The sequence below is a fragment of the Lycium barbarum genome, chromosome 3, assembly GCF_019175385.1.
Source record: "Lycium barbarum isolate Lr01 chromosome 3, ASM1917538v2, whole genome shotgun sequence".
Classification (NCBI taxonomy): Eukaryota; Viridiplantae; Streptophyta; class Magnoliopsida; order Solanales; family Solanaceae; genus Lycium; species Lycium barbarum.
Genome location: NC_083339.1, coordinates 105,799,910 through 105,818,076, shown reverse-complemented (window position 1 = coordinate 105,818,076; position 18,167 = coordinate 105,799,910). Strand labels below are relative to the sequence as shown.

At 34.7% G+C, this 18,167-nt stretch overlaps 1 protein-coding gene and 1 long non-coding RNA gene across 4 annotated transcripts; both read right to left on the bottom strand.

Moving 5' to 3' along the window:
- Positions 1-841: 841 nt before the first annotated feature.
- LOC132633982 (uncharacterized) lies at positions 842-2,260 on the bottom strand. 2 transcript variants are annotated; one of them, XR_009579984.1, is made up of 2 exons: positions 2,161-2,260; positions 842-1,150 (listed from the first exon to the last, which is right to left on the bottom strand). It is a non-coding gene; the product is annotated as an uncharacterized LOC132633982 (long non-coding RNA). The 2 variants fall into 2 exon arrangements; XR_009579983.1 differs by lacking the exon at positions 2,161-2,260 and adding an exon at positions 1,297-1,538.
- Positions 2,261-9,706: 7,446 nt separating this feature from the next.
- LOC132631714 (putative glycerol-3-phosphate transporter 1) lies at positions 9,707-12,727 on the bottom strand. 2 transcript variants are annotated; one of them, XM_060347397.1, is made up of 3 exons: positions 12,569-12,727; positions 10,785-11,797; positions 9,707-10,669 (listed from the first exon to the last, which is right to left on the bottom strand). In XM_060347397.1, the coding sequence occupies exons 2-3, from the start codon at positions 11,782-11,784 to the stop codon at positions 10,113-10,115; spliced, it is 1,557 nt and encodes a 518-aa protein (XP_060203380.1). In that variant the 5' UTR covers positions 11,785-11,797; positions 12,569-12,727; the 3' UTR covers positions 9,707-10,112. The 2 variants fall into 2 exon arrangements, with proteins under 2 accessions (XP_060203380.1, XP_060203379.1); XM_060347396.1 differs by having other exon boundaries at positions 10,785-11,868; positions 12,569-12,726.
- Positions 12,728-18,167: the final 5,440 nt, after the last annotated feature.

The window sequence follows — 18,167 nt, the reverse complement described above, 5'->3', positions numbered from 1 at the left end:
TTGGAAAATAAAATGTACTTTACAAAAAAAGATGGAAATACTGAAAGAAGAACAAACAATTACACACAAGATATAACAATTAACAATAAAAGAAGATATAAATTGAAAGTGAAAATAGGTTCAAGGCACGCTATAGTTGGCGCTCTTTTCAAAATATATATTCGCCGCTACCCGGGTGCAATAGCCAAATGACGTTCTACTCTCAAGATATAACGAACCACTCAGAAACTTTTAGTGTGCACTAAAATAAAAGCTCCGAATAACTTTTAATCTCTCAACTGCTTTGGGTAGAAAAGGAAGAGGAAGAATGCAGAATTTTATGTTGCAAGAATTTTGTATTGCTGGAATTTTTGTAATGCTGGAATGTTTTCTAAGTGATGAAAATCTACACCAAACCTACTATTTAGAAGGTCTAGAAAAAAACTAATACACCTTTTCAATGAAAAGATGCAACCCTTGATAATAGAAGGCACCTATATGCACACTAGGTTTTTGAATCACCTAAAATAACTAACAAACTCATGGTTATCCACCTTGACAATTGTATACTACACTCATATTGGTGATCCACCATGAGTTCTGGCAAGTAGGGGTGTTAATGGTACGGTTCGGGCGGTTATTTTATAAAATTTATACCATATCAATTTTTCGGTTATTTCATTTTGTAGAACCAAAATTAGAATTTCCAGAACCGTCCCATCATCACGGTTTCTCTTCGGTACCGCTACGATTCGGTTTATTTTTGGTTATTTCACTTTTAAAGTATCACCTACCATTATTAAAATGGAAACTGCGATTATTATAAGGAATTAACTCAATGAAGTGCAGAGAGAAAAACAAGTTTAACAAATTCTCAAGTTCTTCTACTGCTTTAATTAAAGTTTAAGCCATGGCATGCAAACCACCACAAAACTATTTGTAGTACCATAAAATAATGAAACCATCAACATTTGCTACTACTAAATGGTTCCCAACAAGGGAAAGTAAAAACACACTGGTTGTGTATAAGCTCCAACGAAAGCATGTTGTCCACTTGCACAGTTGCACCTCTAGAATTCCAACATTTCAAGGTTTTGTCGCAGCTACCAGTTATCACTTGTCCTATGCCACACAAGAAAATCACATAATTCTATGGTAGCCGAATCTCCTCCTGAAACCAAAAAAGCAGGCATTTAGTTTGATAGGAAATTTTCAGATATTCACTTCTAGAATTATAAGCACAAAATTAAGTTGTCGTTATTCATAGAAAAAAAGTATACTTTATAAATAACTGACATTGAAAGTGTCTTATCTTACCAGTGTAGTAAGAGTCTTGGAACTAAATTACTTGTCAAAGATCAACAGTGATGGTTGCCCCAGATTTAAGACAATCTATACAAAATATGACGAACGAAATTTACGTAATAGATTATAATTTTTCACATGAATCATAAAAATAACTAAATTTATGATCAGACATGGTAACATGTCCTTCAATAACCAAACCAATTTACAGAATTGGAAAACAGACACATGCCTCTTCTTAAAACCTCCTAGAGACTCTAACATTTGTTTTAGACTAGCCTATATATATATATATATATTGACTCAGGCAAGGATATAGACTAATCCTTACTACATAAAATATCCATCAAGAGAAGTGGTTATGTAAGTAAACAGTATTTCAATATGGCCTAATCCTTTTACACACACAATCATTGAACCATATCAAAGAAGCAAAGTTCATAATTACAAACACATCTGAGGCTCATTTATACACACCATACACATAGGTAACATACAAACTAACAGCATGCTTGAAAATAATCAGGGATGAATACCTTAAAAGGTTCCTCAAATTCAGGTTCTATTTTTAACGGGAGAGTAGGCATTTAGACTTGTTGATTGGTTTCAAACAACAGAAAAGGCAACAACAGTCTCACATAAATACATGAACACACAGGAAAGCATGATAGACACACCTTAACAGAGTATATTACACAGGTTAAGCTCCTTTTTTTTTTTTTGACATAATCTAAATTTACATCATAGAGGTATATATAACCACATGAGAAACAATGCTGGCCTGAAATGCTTACTAAGCACAAAATTAAGCTGTCGTTATCCATAGAAAAAAAGTATACTTTATAAGTAACTGACATTGAAATTGTCTTATCTTACCAGTGTAGTAAGAGTCTTGGAACTAAATTACTCGTCAAAGATCAACAGTGATGGTTGCTCCAGATAGGGGTGTCAATTTTTTTTGAAAAATCGACCGAACCGGATCATACCGAACCGATTTATAGAATTTTTTTTTAATAAAATCGTGGAATTTTTTTAAGCTTATAACTGTCCTGAATGATTAGGGTGGTTTTTTTTATTTATAAAAAAATCTGAAAAATACCCGAACCGAACCGAACAACCTTAATGAAATATATTTTATATATTAATACATATGTTAAATTTAGTATATAAAAAAGTATTTGGGGTACTGGACTTTGGGCCTTTAAAGGATGAACTAGGCCACAGCCCATATTAAGTTAGTAACTACTAAGGCCCACCTAGCTACTATATTGGCTATTCATATTTACAATTGCAATAGTCTCATTGAAAGTTTGGGAGTCGGACGGTCTAACCTTCTCAGGTATGATGTGATTTCAATTTCCTTGTTCTTCCTTCAAAATTTTGAATCAAATTATCTAGGCTTTAATTTGCATGTTTCATTCTTTTTCCTAATCCTCTATTTTTTAACTACAATTTCTTGGAACCCATACAATTTCTTAGCAACCCAGTATATATTCTAAGATTTTAAAGCTACGTATGCCAAATAAAGTCTTTAAACAATCACTTTGTTTGATTTGTAACCAACTATCAAAAGTAAAAGTTAAATTTATTTTCGTAGTAGTGTATTTCTTTTGCCAACAGTAAAGTCAAATTCTAGATTTTGTTAGTTATAATTTTAGTTTCCATATGTTTTAACAGGTCTATCTATGGAGCAATCTAATAGTACAAAAAAGAGCCAGAGTTTTCAAGATAATATACCCGACCATGGCAAAACATATGATACTATAACAAATTCAAAAGCAAGTATACCTCCTCGGCTGCCTCAAAAACGGAAAAGGACCAACCAAAAAATCCTTTTCCGTTTTTGAGGTACCAACAAATTCAAAAGCAAGTAATTTGAGGGATTTTTTGGTTGGTCCTTTTCTATTTTTGAGGCGGTCGAGGAGGTATACTTGCTTTTGAATTTGTTATAGTATCATTTGTTTTGCTATGGTCTGATATATTATCTTGAAAACTCTGGCTCTTTTTTGTACTATTAGATTGCTCCATAGATAGACCTGTTAAAACATATGGAAACTACAATTATAACTAACAAAATCTAGAATTTGACTTTACTGTTGGCAAAAGAAATACACTACTATGAAAATAAATTTAACTTTTACTTTTGATAGTTGGTTACAAATCAAACAAAGTGATTGTTTAAAGACTTTATTTGGCATACGTAGCTTTAAAATCTTAGAATATATATTGGGTTGCTAAGATATTGTATGGGTTCCAAGAAATTGTAGTTAAAAAATATAGGATCAGGAAAAAGAATGAAACATGCAATTAAAGCCTAGATAATTTGATTCAAAATTTAGAAGGAAGAACATGGAAATTGAAAGCACATCATAACTGAGAAGGTTAGACCGTCCGACTCCCAAACTTTCAATGAGACTATTGCAATTGTAAATATGAATAGCCAATATAGTAGCTAGGTGGGCCTTAGTAGTTACTAACTTAATATGCGCTGTGGCCTATTTCATCCTTTAAATGCCCAAAGTCCAGTACCCCAAATACTTTTTTATATACTAAATTTAACATAAGTATTAATATATAAAATATATTTCATACTTGTAAGGTTCTTCGTTTCGGTTCGGGTATTTTTCGGGTTTTTTATAAATAAAAAAATCACCCTAATTATTCGGGACGGTTATAAGCTTAAAAAAATTTCACGGTTTTATTAAAAAAATTCTATAAATCGGTTCGGTCGGTTTTTAAAAAAAAATTGACACCCCTGCTGGCAAGTCCATCTATAAGAAACTTCGGCTGATCCGCCCGGATATTTTTGTGCTAAACTCCTTATGAGTCCCCATGAGTTGTGACATGGCAAGCCCGGAATTGACTCCAACTTCTGGCCGGAAGGCTATTTTCTCACAACTTATAAAAGCAAGGTCAAAAGTTAATTAAACAGTGGCACTGAAATAGTCCATGCGTAAATCTCACATATGTCGTTTGAAAATATGATCGACATGTAACAAGCAGACTAGGAGCGAAACTGGCTGTTTCTGGTTTGAAGAGAGTTTTGCACAAGAAATATGGTTGGTTTACATTAATAACAACTTGAAACTTGGTTGTAACCGTAAACACGTAAATTGGTCCTTTAAGCCACTGTGAAAAGGCATCTTCATTGTCTTGTCAGCAGAGACTGTGAATTACATGAGATTTGAGACTGACATATTAGGTTAACTTTGAAAGGGACCCCTTGATTCAAACAACCAAAAGAATAGAAGAGAGGTCCCCTCATTTGACATTTGAAATCATGAAAAAATTGTCCAAATTCTAATTCCACTAGTGAGATCAGCGTGGTCCTTACACTTCATTAGAAGAATAAAATTATTGTACTATGTTTGCTGGAATAAGCTAGAAGCTATAGACATTCTTAATCGATTTCCATGTCGTATTTTCGCGGAACAACAAATTATTGCTCATGAACAATTGGCTATAATTTTAAAGTGATCTCTACAATGAACCTAATTCGAGTAGATCCCCACTATTCCACTATATATCACAAGTGCGGTCCGGTATTCCTCAATCAATAGCGCTTAGTTAATTAGGTGATGAAGCATATTTTGAATCCGTGACTTTTGTAGCACAAAAAAAAAAAGTTGAACCAAACTAATACAAAAAAAAAAAAAAAAAAACGTTAATAGGTTTCACGCACGAAATTCGTGCGTGAAAGGACCAAAGTGCAAAAATGGACTTTGGGCTTTTCGTGCGTGAAAGAGGCTTTGCCCAAAATCAATTTCTTATGCTTCTTTCTTACTATGATGGAAATCATGATTTGCAAGTTGGAGGCATGTATTATCATGATTTGCGAGTTGTACGTGCAAACGGGCTTGACAGTATCTATTATTAGAGTCCGGAACCAAAATGCCCTCCAAAAAAGCACTTTGAACCAAAAAAAAAAAAAATCTATAACGCAGTAAAATACTGCGTTATAGAAACAGTACCAAAAAAAAATTGGCCAACTTTATTTTTTGCAACACTTAGTGTTTTTTTTCATACTTTGACCAATGATTAGTCGTGTGTCAAGACTCCAAAACGTCAATATTTTATATAGAACATGATATTTTTTTCTGCGTACAATAATGTATGGAAAAAAACACTAAGTCTTTTCAAACAAAACTTACTTCAGACACCTTTTCAACCCCTAAAATGACGATCCGAACGTCTACGTATCCTTGATGTATTGGGCCTACATTATTGTACGCAGAAAAAAAATATCAGGTTCTATATAAAATATTGACGTTTCGGAGTCTTGACACACGACTAATCGTTGGTCAAAGTATGGAAAAAAAAACTAAGTTTTTTCAAACAAAACCTACTTCGGGCACCTTTTCAACCCCTAAAATGACGATCCGAACGTCTACGTATCCTTGATGTATTGGGCCTACATTATTGTACGCAGAAAAAAAATATCAGGTTCTATATAAAATATTGACGTTTCGGAGTCTTGACACGGCTAATTGTTGGTCAAAGTATGAAAAAAACACTAAGTTTTTTCAAACAAAACTTACTTTGGGCACCTTTTCAACCCCTAAAATGACGATCCGAACGTCTACGTATCTTTGATGTATTGGGCCTACATTATTGTACGTAGAAAAAAATATCAGGTTCTATATAAAATATTGACGTTTCGGAGTCTTGACACATGACTAATCATTGGTCAAAGTATGGAAAAGAACACTAAGTGTTACAAAAAATAAAGTTGGCCATTTTTTTTTTTGTACTGTTTCTATAACGTAGTATTTTACTGCGTTATAGAATTTTTTTTTTTGATTTTTTTTTTTTTTATTCAAAGTGATTTTTTTGGGGGCATTTTGGTTCCGGACTCTAATAATAGATACTGTCAAGCCCGTTTGCACGTACAACTTACAAATCATGATAATAAATGCCTGCAACTTGCAAATCATGATTTCCATCATAGTAAGAAAGAAGCGTAAGAAAGTGATTTTGGGCAAAGCCTCCTTCACGCACGATTCGTGAAACCTATTAACGTTTTTTTTTTTTATACTAGTTTGGTTCAACTTTTTTTTTTTTGTGCTACAAAAATCGCGAATTCAGCATATTTTATTGCCCAACTTGATTAAGATTCTATTCTGTCCCCACTATTCTTCCCCTATAGCTCTGTAATTATAAATTTGTGCTTCTTATGACGCAAGGTACTTTTTTCTTTTGGGGAAACGTAGTTTTATGTGCTTCCTTGGCGGGGCTGGAAATGGGGGAAGGGATCCCCTCCAGTACCATTTCATCCGGTAATGTTCAATACATAATTAGATTATTGCCATATGTCCTAGAGGTAATTAATGGCTGAGATTCATTTGCTATAAAATGACTAAATAGATGGAACAAATATTAGTACAAAGGAAAAAAGAAAAGAAAAAGGAGACGGTAATAACGGCACTGTAGCTTGAAAGTCTACCAGTTATTTAATTTTATTACTCCACTGCTTTTATGAAAAAATGTTATCTCAATGAGATTTTTGGGAAAACTGAATAACAAATATCTTGTACTCTCGAATAGTATTTTTATTTTTTGCATTAATACATTAAGAATACTTAATTGTTGCATCCAATTTGTTTTCATCATGTGAGTAGATTAACTACTGCACTAATAGATTTAATAGCAATTACGTACAAATAACAAAAGAATTGTATCTACAATAATTTTTAAAAGATATATCATTGATACCAAAAAAATGTTTTCAAATATATAGCTAGTTGCACTAAAGAAAAAGGTTTTCTTTTGTCATTTACTTTAGTAAGATTTCCGTCAAATATTATATCTACTAAAAAATAGAAAACACTCAATTCAATATGAACTGGATCATAACTCACGAGGAAGAGAACAAGGATATTGGAAAATATTAAAATTTCATTCATATATTTAATAAATTAACTTTCTAATGCTAAGTTAATGCCACTGTTTCCTATTTTTCCTTCGTAATGTTTATTCCATCTGTTTAGTCATTTAATAGCAAATTAATCTCACCCATTAATTACCTCTAGGACATATGGTAATAATCTAATTGTGTATTGAACATTACCGGATGGCATGGTACTTGAGGGAATCCTTTTCCTGGAAATGGTACTAGCAATATAAATCCTAAGTAATTTTTTAATTCTAGGTTCAAGGTGTGCAACACTATCTTGAATACGCCCCATATTTAACAATGCTAAAATTCCTGAGAAAACTAATATTTTATCATTCAAAATCCCAATTATTATTATTGTTGTTGTTATTGTTGTTGTTGTTATTATTATTAAAAGTTTTAATCCAAATGCATAATTATGTGCATCGTTATACATCCTGGACAATTTGAAGCACCTATCTACGCTCAACACTTAAAATGGCCTAATATTGGTATTACCCACACTTCTTATATTAATCTAACTTTTGCGTATGGATAATGCAATTGTCATCTATCTGTAGACAAGTTAGACATTAAGGACTTGTTTGGCCATAAGAATTATTCACTTTTTTCCGGAGTATTTTTTTCACTTTTTAAAAAATCAGTGTTTGGCCATGAAAATTTCAAATACAACTTGAAGTTGTATTTGGAATTTGAAAAATAACTAAAACTTATTTTTCACTTTTTGCACAATCAAAACTTGTTGAAAATATACATTTCAACAACAAAATATTATTTTCAAATACTATGGCCAAACACAACTCCAACTTTAAAAATTTCAAGAAAAATGAATTTATTTTTGATTTCGATGGCCAAACGCCTACTAAAACTCAGATAGTACCTATTGGTACTTTTACTTGACGTTAAAGAGTAGTAGACTTTAGCGCAAGAGTAAATGCAGGGTTATATAAAGCCCAAATATATTCGTTAGGTACGCATTTGTGTCTGCAACAAGGTAAAGCCTTTAATAATGTAATGCTTTGCTAATTCGATGTGGTCTACTTTTTTGGAATAACTGTACTTCGTACTTTAATAGAACAGAATATCTCAATGGTGGGTTTTTCCATAGGTCAGCAAGTTTACCAGTTAAAGAGTGCTTTACGTATTCTGAATTCTGACACACCAAAAAAATTGCAAACCTTGTAGGAGTAAGTTTTTTACCACTAGTAAGTGCGCAGTTGTAGGTATTAAATCCAAATCTTCTCCTACAACTTTACTACCACGGGAACTATTTAGAGTCCGTTTGGATTGACTTATAAGTTGGTCAACTTATAAGTCATTTTTAATTTATTTGAGTGTTTTGCAAAAATAGAAAATAACTTAAATTAAGTTAAAAAATGTTTAAAATAAGCTAAAACTAAAAAGTTGTTTAAAAAGTGTTTAAAATAAACTAAAACTAAAAAGTTGTTCAACCCCAACTTTTTTTTTTTTTTTGCTTAAAAGCCATTTTGGTTTGATCAACTAATTTACCCTTTTATCCCTTATACTTTATGTTAATTTCAATATTACCCTTACTTCTAAAAACTTTTTAAGCACTTTTATCCAAATACATAACTGCTTATTTATATAATATCTTGAAGCACTTAAAAAGTACTTTAAGCACTTATGCTTAAAAATCACTTTTTTCAGCTAATCCAAACGGGCTCTTGATTTGATCTATATTATATTCCGCATTAACTATAGACTATGAAGGGGAGCATTGGAGCAAAGACAAAGTTGTCTTTGCACCCCCTTTAAATGCAGCCCTTGAACTTTGTGAGCGTGGAATACTTCATGCAGCAGACTGCCTGTTTCTTTAACTATTCTACAGTCTACTGGTTCATCAATTTCATTCAAAGTGCAAAATTTTCGCGCAATGCTAAGATTATGCCGGTTTGAAGTCAGCAAGGTGCAGATGATGATAATGTCGTTATTTATGGAAATAGAGGCAGGTATAACAATAAATAAAACAACCAACCAAACTTAGGAGATAGGCAAAGGTAGCATTTTGCCGAAACTAAACAAACACTAAAGCGTCAAAGCTTGAATGACAAATTCCAATCACCAAGGAGGGAATTAGAAAATTGAGAGCTCGAGTGAATGAGAGTTGAGAGGAGATTGAGAGAGAAATGTAAATTTGTTATGACAAAATTGAAAAGCTTACGCGGGGATTACCACAATTAAGATTGAGACTCAAAGTGTGAAAAAATGCAAGATGCTGTCGAACATTTCCAACCATAAAAATTAGAGAGAGTATAATTTTAAAACAAGACTATTTTAAGAGATTTTTTTTTCCTTCGTTTGGAGCAGGATGATAGTTGCGTACTAAGAGAACAAAAGCATCAATAATTTCCATTACCTGACGACGCTTTCCCACTCATTAAGAAAATTACAGTGCTACTTATCAGCTGGTTCAATCAGGAATAGATCCGAAAAATACGAAATTCAATGAGTTGTCCCACCGTAGCCATGACTTTTGATGGATACAACTTTCAATAATTGATCTTCAACTTTTCAAATATAATAATTCACACTTTGAAACTTTTGGGAGGATGCAAAGGCTTTATTCAATCGCAAAAAATATTATGTACAAAACTCTCAATAACCCAGGCTCCCACTACACTAAATGCTGTATTTGATCCTTTTCTGGCACACAAGAATGTAAATGTGGAAATGTTAATTTCATGGTAAAGGGTGAATCAGCAACTTTCTCCCTTTTAAACTCACTCCCACACTCTAAAGAGGGATACTAGAAACCCTCACATTTCTTGATTTTTATACAAGTTGCCACCTGAAATCTAAACTCTGACTTTTAGCATCTCCACCTCTACATCCCTGTGATCGGAGGCAAACATCTGAATCGGGGCTTGGAAACGCATCCACGGAAAGCAATCAAAGAATACCAGTATTATTATTTTCACACTAGAAGGTCAGGGGAAGTTGATCTAGGTGATGATCCTTGGGATTGTTGAATCTTGGCACCCACTTCAGCTACAACAAGCCTGGTCAGAAACAAACCAGCTATAAAAGCTGATCCCATGAGCATTGTAAATACAGCACTCCAGCTATTAGCTGAAATGTAACCGGTTAGAAGTGGTCCAATGGCAGCTCCAATTGAGCCAGTGCCATCAATAATGGCGGTTACAGTTGCAAGTGCTCGTGAATTGCCTTTCAAAGAGCTATGTGTTCCCAGGTCAGCCGAAACAGCAGTTGTTATCAATGCATAAGGCCCATTCACGAATACTCCAGTGATCAACATAAGGATGATGTTTATGGTCATAGAGACGTGTCCATAGCTCCGATAGAAGTAGAGAACTGGGATAGCACAGTACATGAAGCTGGCAGCAGTTATTGCTCTGGCATCTAACCGGTCAGATATGTAACCTGCTAGGATTCCACCTACTACACCTCCAACATCAAACAATGTTGACAGGTTTCCAGCCTCCTCATTGGACAAATACTTTCCTTCTATAGCTGCAAAATAAAAACAGGTACAAAGAGTTTAGAAAACTTTCGACTAATATGGTGATAATATACTGATAAAAAAGACTGCAATTCTATCATAATAAATACATGATAGGTAGCATACCTGTGTGGCTAATGTAGAAAGGCAGCCAATACAAAAATGTGTACGCTACCAACTTTGCAAAGAAAAGGCAAAGAGCAAAAGGCGCCACCCCTGGAATCTTCCATGCTTCAATAAAACCCACAGCTGATTCCTCTTCTCTATCTGATCTCAAGAAAGGCTCTGTTACTTCATCGCCTTCTTTTTTAGGAGAAAACACTTCATCTTCATCTTTATTAGCTCCCACAGAATCAGGATGAACCGGCAAAAAGAGAAATACTACCACGCCAACGACAGCAATAAGACTACCAGGAACAACCATTGACCAACCCCATCCATACTTTAACAAGATTGAAGCAACCAAAGAACCTGTAATGTTACCGACCGAGGTGTGAGCATTCCAAATACCCATTATAAGTCCTCTCTTCTTTTTCCCAAACCAATTCCCAACTACTGCAACCACTGAGGGCCATCCTGTCGATTGGAACAATCCGGCCATCATTTGGACTATTAAATAGTAATAAAATATGTGTACATTTGCCCAATATCCAACTCCAAAAAGGGCAGTGAATAAACCAGTTCCCACCATTCCTATTGTCAAAAATATTCTCAGATCCATCCTATCGCCAACGTGCCCTGAAAAATACATTCCCATGGCATATACAAAAAGGAAAGACACATCAAGTTCACCAAGCATCGCTGTACCATCAGGGCCGTTAAATGGTACCCAACCATCTTTAAGCATCCAAGAAAGTCTTGAAGTTTGATTTTGCTCATGCACGGTATGCCTTTGCCACGAGAACTTTAACCCCACATCAGGGGACTGAGGATCCAATGCACTTTTAACTATACTTGTAGTTTTTCTAGTAGCATGGTAACTTGTATATGCTAAAAATGTTACAATTAGGACAATGGCTTGATATGTCTTGAAAGAGAGGCTTGACTTCTTTGTCCTCTCCATGAACCTAATTCCAGGGGGTTTGCTGTAATTTTCTTCCATGATTGGCTCTGGTAGAGACCCCATCAATTGCTACTTACTGATTAAGGGGAAGATAAAAAATAAAAAATAATAAAAAAAAAATCCTCTTTTATAAATCAAGAAACTGACCTGTAAATAAGATAAACAAGACAGAAAATTTAGGATCAAAACCATAGAACTACTCGACTATGCCAATTTATCTAAATTGAGAAACTCACTGTGTAACAATAGGCCCCTCTATAGATATCTAAACTAAAATACTTAATAAAAGATTTGATATGAAAAAGACTGCATGACAAGGTGGGGATAGTTCTGATTCAATTATCTACAAAATCATAAACTTGAAAGAAAAAAAAAAACAGACTTCGATTATCTCAGGTTTAATTAGTGTGGGATTTTGTCGAAATTCTATAGTATTCGCCTACTAATGTTTACTAAGTCATTAAATGTTGTAAACCTGGTTACTTTACCAAAATTAACAGAAAAAGAAAACAGAACTCAAGGATCTAAAAAACTCTTTAAAATTCGTTTTAAAAAAAGTATTCCACTTTTCTTAAATTTATGCTAATGGAAAATTTAGAATTTAATTGGATTACCTAAGAAGTTAATTTGGCGTAATTCTGCGAGAAAACAACACCATCAATAAAAGAAGACAATTTGTTTCTTTTCTTCTTAAAATTAACTAAATAGAAGATTCTTGAAAAGAAACAAATTTTAGAAAATATTTCCGACCCTAGAACTCACGTAAAAGGACCAAAAGATAGATAATTTGCTAACAATATGAGAACAAAACTGTAATCAAAATACGAAGAACGTTAAGAAAGCTAACCTTGTATTTGTGAATTAGATAAATGTTGTGTCTCTTAGTGAAACAAAAAAATCTCTGTGGTTTGAATGTATGATGAAAGAAATATAATTTTGTATGTTTAGATATAGTAAGTTGCTTTTGAGGAACGATAAAAATAGGCTGAGCAAAGCTTAGAGTTGACGAACTGAGGTTGCTGCATTTAAAGCGGACGATAACAATACAGTTGCATTTCAAAATGACAATATTACCCCCCGTTACCTTTTTAGCTGTGATGCTTGATTAAGTGTCAATTGACATTTTTGTCCCTTTCTTAGGACATTGATGATTTTGGACTGACATTTTTGCCCCTTTGCGAGAGATTGATAGTAATTGACCGCTACTTCCATTTGAATTTCTAAAAAGAGCTTTGTGTTATAAAATAAAAACTATAAAGTAAATACACAGAAGAAATATATAGAGAGATATATGATTTTATTGCTCATCCAATTCTCTACATATGACCACTATTTATAGAGGAAAATATATGTTTAATGGCTAAGCCATCTAAGATAACATGGCTAAGTAACTTAATGGAATGACTAAGCTATTTAAGATAACATGGCTAAGTGATCTTAATGGACAAACAAACTCATAACACTCCCCCTTGGATGTCCATTAATTAGATGATGTGCCTCGTTAAAACCTTATTAGGAAACGCCTTGTGGAAAAAAGCCTCAATGAAGGAAAAAGAGTACACATATTTAGTAATACGCTTTGAGAGCTGCCTCATTAAAAACCTTACCAAGAAAACTCAATGGGACAAAACTTGGTTAAGGAAAAAAGAGTACAACGCGTATTTCACTCCCCCTGACGAAGACCAAGATTCAGATGTCGGAGCCTTCGCATTCCAATCTTGAATATCATCTTCTCAAGAGTTGAAGTTGGCAAAGATTTGGTGAAAAAATCTGCAGGATTGTCACTTGAACGGATTTGTTGCACATCAATATCACCATTCTTCTGGAGATCAGGTGTGAAAAATAACTTTTGTGAAATGTGCTTCGTTCTATCTCCTTTTATGAAACCTCCTTTTAATTGAGCTATGCATGCATCATTATCTTCATATAATACTGTGGGTATTTTTGTATCACACTTCAAGCCACATCTTTCTCTGATGAAATGTATCACTGATCTCAACCACACACATTCTCTACTTGCTTCATGAATAGCGATTATCTCAGCATGATTTGAAGAAGTAGCAACAATGGACTGCTTTGTCGATCGACATGATATAGCAGTACCTCCGCATGTAAACAGATAGCCCGTTTGAGATCGAGCTTTATGTGGATCAGATAAATAACCTGCATCGGCATAACCAACTAGATCTGTACTACTATTGTTAGCATAAAACAGACCCATATCGCTAGTTCCTTTCAGATATCGCAATATATGCTTAATCCCGTTCCAATGCCTCTGTGTAGGAGAAGAGCTATATCTTGCTAGCAAATTAACAGAAAACGCTATATCAGGTCTTGTAGCATTAGCAAGATACATAAGTGCACCTATTGCACTAAGATATGGTACTTCAGGACCAAATAGCTCTTTGTTTTCTTCCTGAGGTCGGAACGGATCTTTGCTCACTTCAAGTGAGCGAACAACTATAAGAGTACTTAAAGGATGCGCATTGTCCATGTAAAACCGTTTTAAAACTTTCTCAGTATAGGCAGATTGATGGATAAAGATCCCTTTTGCGAAATGTTCAATTTGCAGACCAAGACAGAGTTTTGTCTTTCCGAGATCTTTCATCTCAAATTCTTCCTTCAAATATTCAATCGCCTTTTAGAGCTCTTCTGGAGTTCCAATGAGATTTATGTCATCAACATAAACAGCAAGTATAATGAACCCTGATTTTGTTTTCTTAATAAAAACACATGGACAAATGGCACCATTTATATATCCTTCATTTATCAAGTACTCACTTAGGCGATTAGACCACATGCGCCCTGATTGTTTTAAACCATATAATGATCTTTGTAATCTGATTGAATACATTTCCCGAGACTTTAAACCAAATGCTTCAGGCATTTTATATCCTTTAGGAATTTTCATATAAATTTCATTATCAAGTGAGCCATAAAGATAAGCTGTAACCACATCCATCAGATGTATTTCAAGGGTTTCATAGACAGCTAAACCGATGAGGTATCGAAATGTTATATCATCCATAACTGGTGAATACGTTTCTTCATAGTCGACGCCGGGTCTTTGAGAGAATCCTTGTGCAACAAGGCGTGCTTTGTATCGCACAATTTCATTTCTCTCATTTCTTTTCCGTACAAAGACCCATTTGTGGCCAACTGGTTTTACACCATTAGGCGTTTGGACTACAGTTCCAAAAACCTCACGTTTAGCAAGTGAATTCAATTCTGATTGAATTGCTTTTTGCCATTTTGGCCAATCATATCTTCGTCGACATTCTTCGACAGATTGAGGTTCCTGATCCTCACTGCCTTTCATAATATTTAGTGCAACATTATATGCAAAAACACTATTCACCACAATTTTCGAACGATTCAAGTCGCCCTCATCACCAGTAAAACTTAATGATAGTTATTTACTCACTGGAGTCTCGGGTTTGCTGATTTCTTCAGGAATATCAGGATTAATCAGATCTTGAATCTCTTCATGAGATCCTTTCATAGTGTCATTCTGATCATTGTTTGTATTTCTTTTTCTAGGATTTTTATCCTTGGAGCCCAATGGCCTACCACGCTCCAGGCGTGGATGAGATTCAGAGGCTATGACACTAGTAGATTGTCCCTTTGGAACATCAATTCGAATAGGCACATTCTCTGCAGGGATATGTGACTTAGTTATTCTTTTCAAATCAGTAAATCCGTCTGGCATTTGATTTGCTATTTTCTGCAAGTGGATGATCTTCTGGATCTCCTGCTCACATATAGGGGCACGTGGATTAAAATGAGATAGTGATGGAACTCTCCACGCAATTTCTCTTTTGATTTCTTTTCTCTCTCCCCCTAATTGTGGAAAATTTGTTTCATCAAATCGACAATCTGCAAATCGGGCAGTGAATAAATCTCCCGTCAATGGCTCAAGATAACGAATAATGGAGGGTGATTCAAACCTAATATATATTCCTAACCTTCATTTAGGGCCCATCTTAGTGCGCTGTGGTGGTGCTACAGGCACATATACAACACAGCCAAAGATTCGGAGATGAGCAATATTTGGTTCATAACCAAATACTAATTGTGACGGGGAGTATTTATTATAATGAGTCGGTCTGAGACGAATAAGAGATGCTGCATGTAAGATAGCATGACCCCAGACGGTTGTAGGCAACCGTGTTTTCATAAGTAATGGTCTTGCTATCAATTGCAAATGCTTAATAAATGACTCAGCAAGGCCATTTTGGGTATGAACATGTGCTCTAGGATGTTCAACCTTTATCCCAATTGATAAACAATAATCATCAAAAGCTTGGGATGTAAATTCTCCAGCATTATCAAGATTTATAGCCTTTATAGGATAATCTGGGAACTGTGCCCTTAAGTGTATTATTTGTGCCAATAATTTCGCAAACGCCAGGTTGCGAGATGATATGAGGCACACATGAGACCATCTCGAAGACGCATCTATTAGAACCATAAAATATCTAAATGACCCACAAGATGGGTGAATAGGTCCACATATATCCCCATGTATACGCTCTTGAAAAACAGGGGATTCAACGTTAACTTTCATTGGTGATGGCCTGGTTATCAATTTGCCCTGATGATAAGCGACACATGAAAATTCACTACTTTCAAGAATCTTCAGGCTCTTAAGTGGATGCCCTTTTGAATTTTCAATAATTTGTCTCATCATTATTGATCCAGGATGACCCATTCGGTCATGCCAAAGCACAAAAGTTCCTGAATCGTTAAACTTATGGTTTACGATTGAGTGCGCTTCAATTGTACTAATTTCTGCATAGTACAGGCCAGAAGACAAAGTTGGTAATTTCTCCAAAACATATTTCTGCCCGGAGACATTCTTTGTAATAATAAGATATTCATCATTTGTTTCATTTAATGTCTTGACGTGATACCCATTACAACGGATATATTTGAAACTCAACAAGTTTCTTCGGGATCTAGAAGAGAATAATGCATCTTCTATAACAAGTTTCATCCCCTTAGGTAGAAATATAGTAGCTCTTCCGGAGCCTTCAATTAATTTCGAATTGCCAGAAATTGTATTATTCCCCCTTTTTCTACGCAAGTGAGAAAAATATTTCTCATCTTTGAATATGGCATGCGTTGTTCCACTATCAATCACACAAATATCTTCATGATTGGTCATTGATCCAAATAATATTTGAGGATTTTCCATATATTCTTCAAAACGAAAGAATAGACAAAGTAAACATCGAAGTAGATATTATGATTAGACAAAGTATTACACACACTTTATTACATATATTACTATTAAACAAAGCATTACACACACTTTATTTACATAACTATGGAAACATAACCACATTAGCTAATACAAACGACATGTATGAAATATCTAAGTTATTACAGATCCATCACCGACCAGATGATCTATTTTCCCTTCAGGGAGTTCAAAGAAATCTGCCACATCTAGATGCATGGGCTCAACATTATCTTCAGAAATAAAATTTTCTTCGGCATCCTTTTCTGCCTTTTTGAGGGAGGCTTGATACAGCTCAACTAGGTGTTTTAGCGTACGACAGGTACGTGACCAGTGCCCTTTTCCTCCACATCGGAAACATTTATTTTCTGAATTTTTCTTTTGCACAGCTTCATGCTTTCCTTCCTTTTACACTGCTGGTGGTGAAGGGTATTATTTGGTGCAAGACGAGAATCATGATTAAAATTCCTTCCTCGACCACAACCATGACCACGACTGGGGCCACGACCTCTTCCACGCCTAGAATGGCAAAAATTTGCCTCATTCACTTCAGGGAATGGGGCAGTACCAGTGAGCCGGCTTTCATGATTTTTCATTAATAATTCATTATGTTGTTCAGCCACTAGAAGATGTGAGATTAGATCAGAATATTTCTTGAACTTCATCTCTCGGTATTGCTGCTGCAGGAGCATACTCGAGGCAGGAAAAATGGAGAATGTTTTCTCCAGCATATCATGATTAGTGATATTTTCACCACATAATTTCAATTGAGAAATAATTTTAAACATTGCAGAATTATATGCCTTAACAGATTTAAAATCTTGTAGCCTTAAATGAAGCCAATCAAAACGTGCTTGTGGAAGTATGACCATCTTCAGGTGATCATATCTATCTCTCAGATCATTCCACAGCATAAGAGGATCTTTAATCGTGAGATATTCCATTTTCAAATTCTCATCAAGATGATGGCGGAGGAATATCATTGCCTTGGCACGGTCTTGGTTTGATGCCTCATTTTTATCTTTGATGGTGTCTGCCAGACCCATCGCATTAAGGTAAATCTCGGCATCAAGAATCCAAGACATATAACTATTGCCGGATATATCTAAGGCTACAAATTCACGTTTAGAAAGATTTGACATTAGTAAAGGGAAAAAAAATCAATACCTTCGAGGCTTTTAAAGTATTTGCTCGAGATAACAGA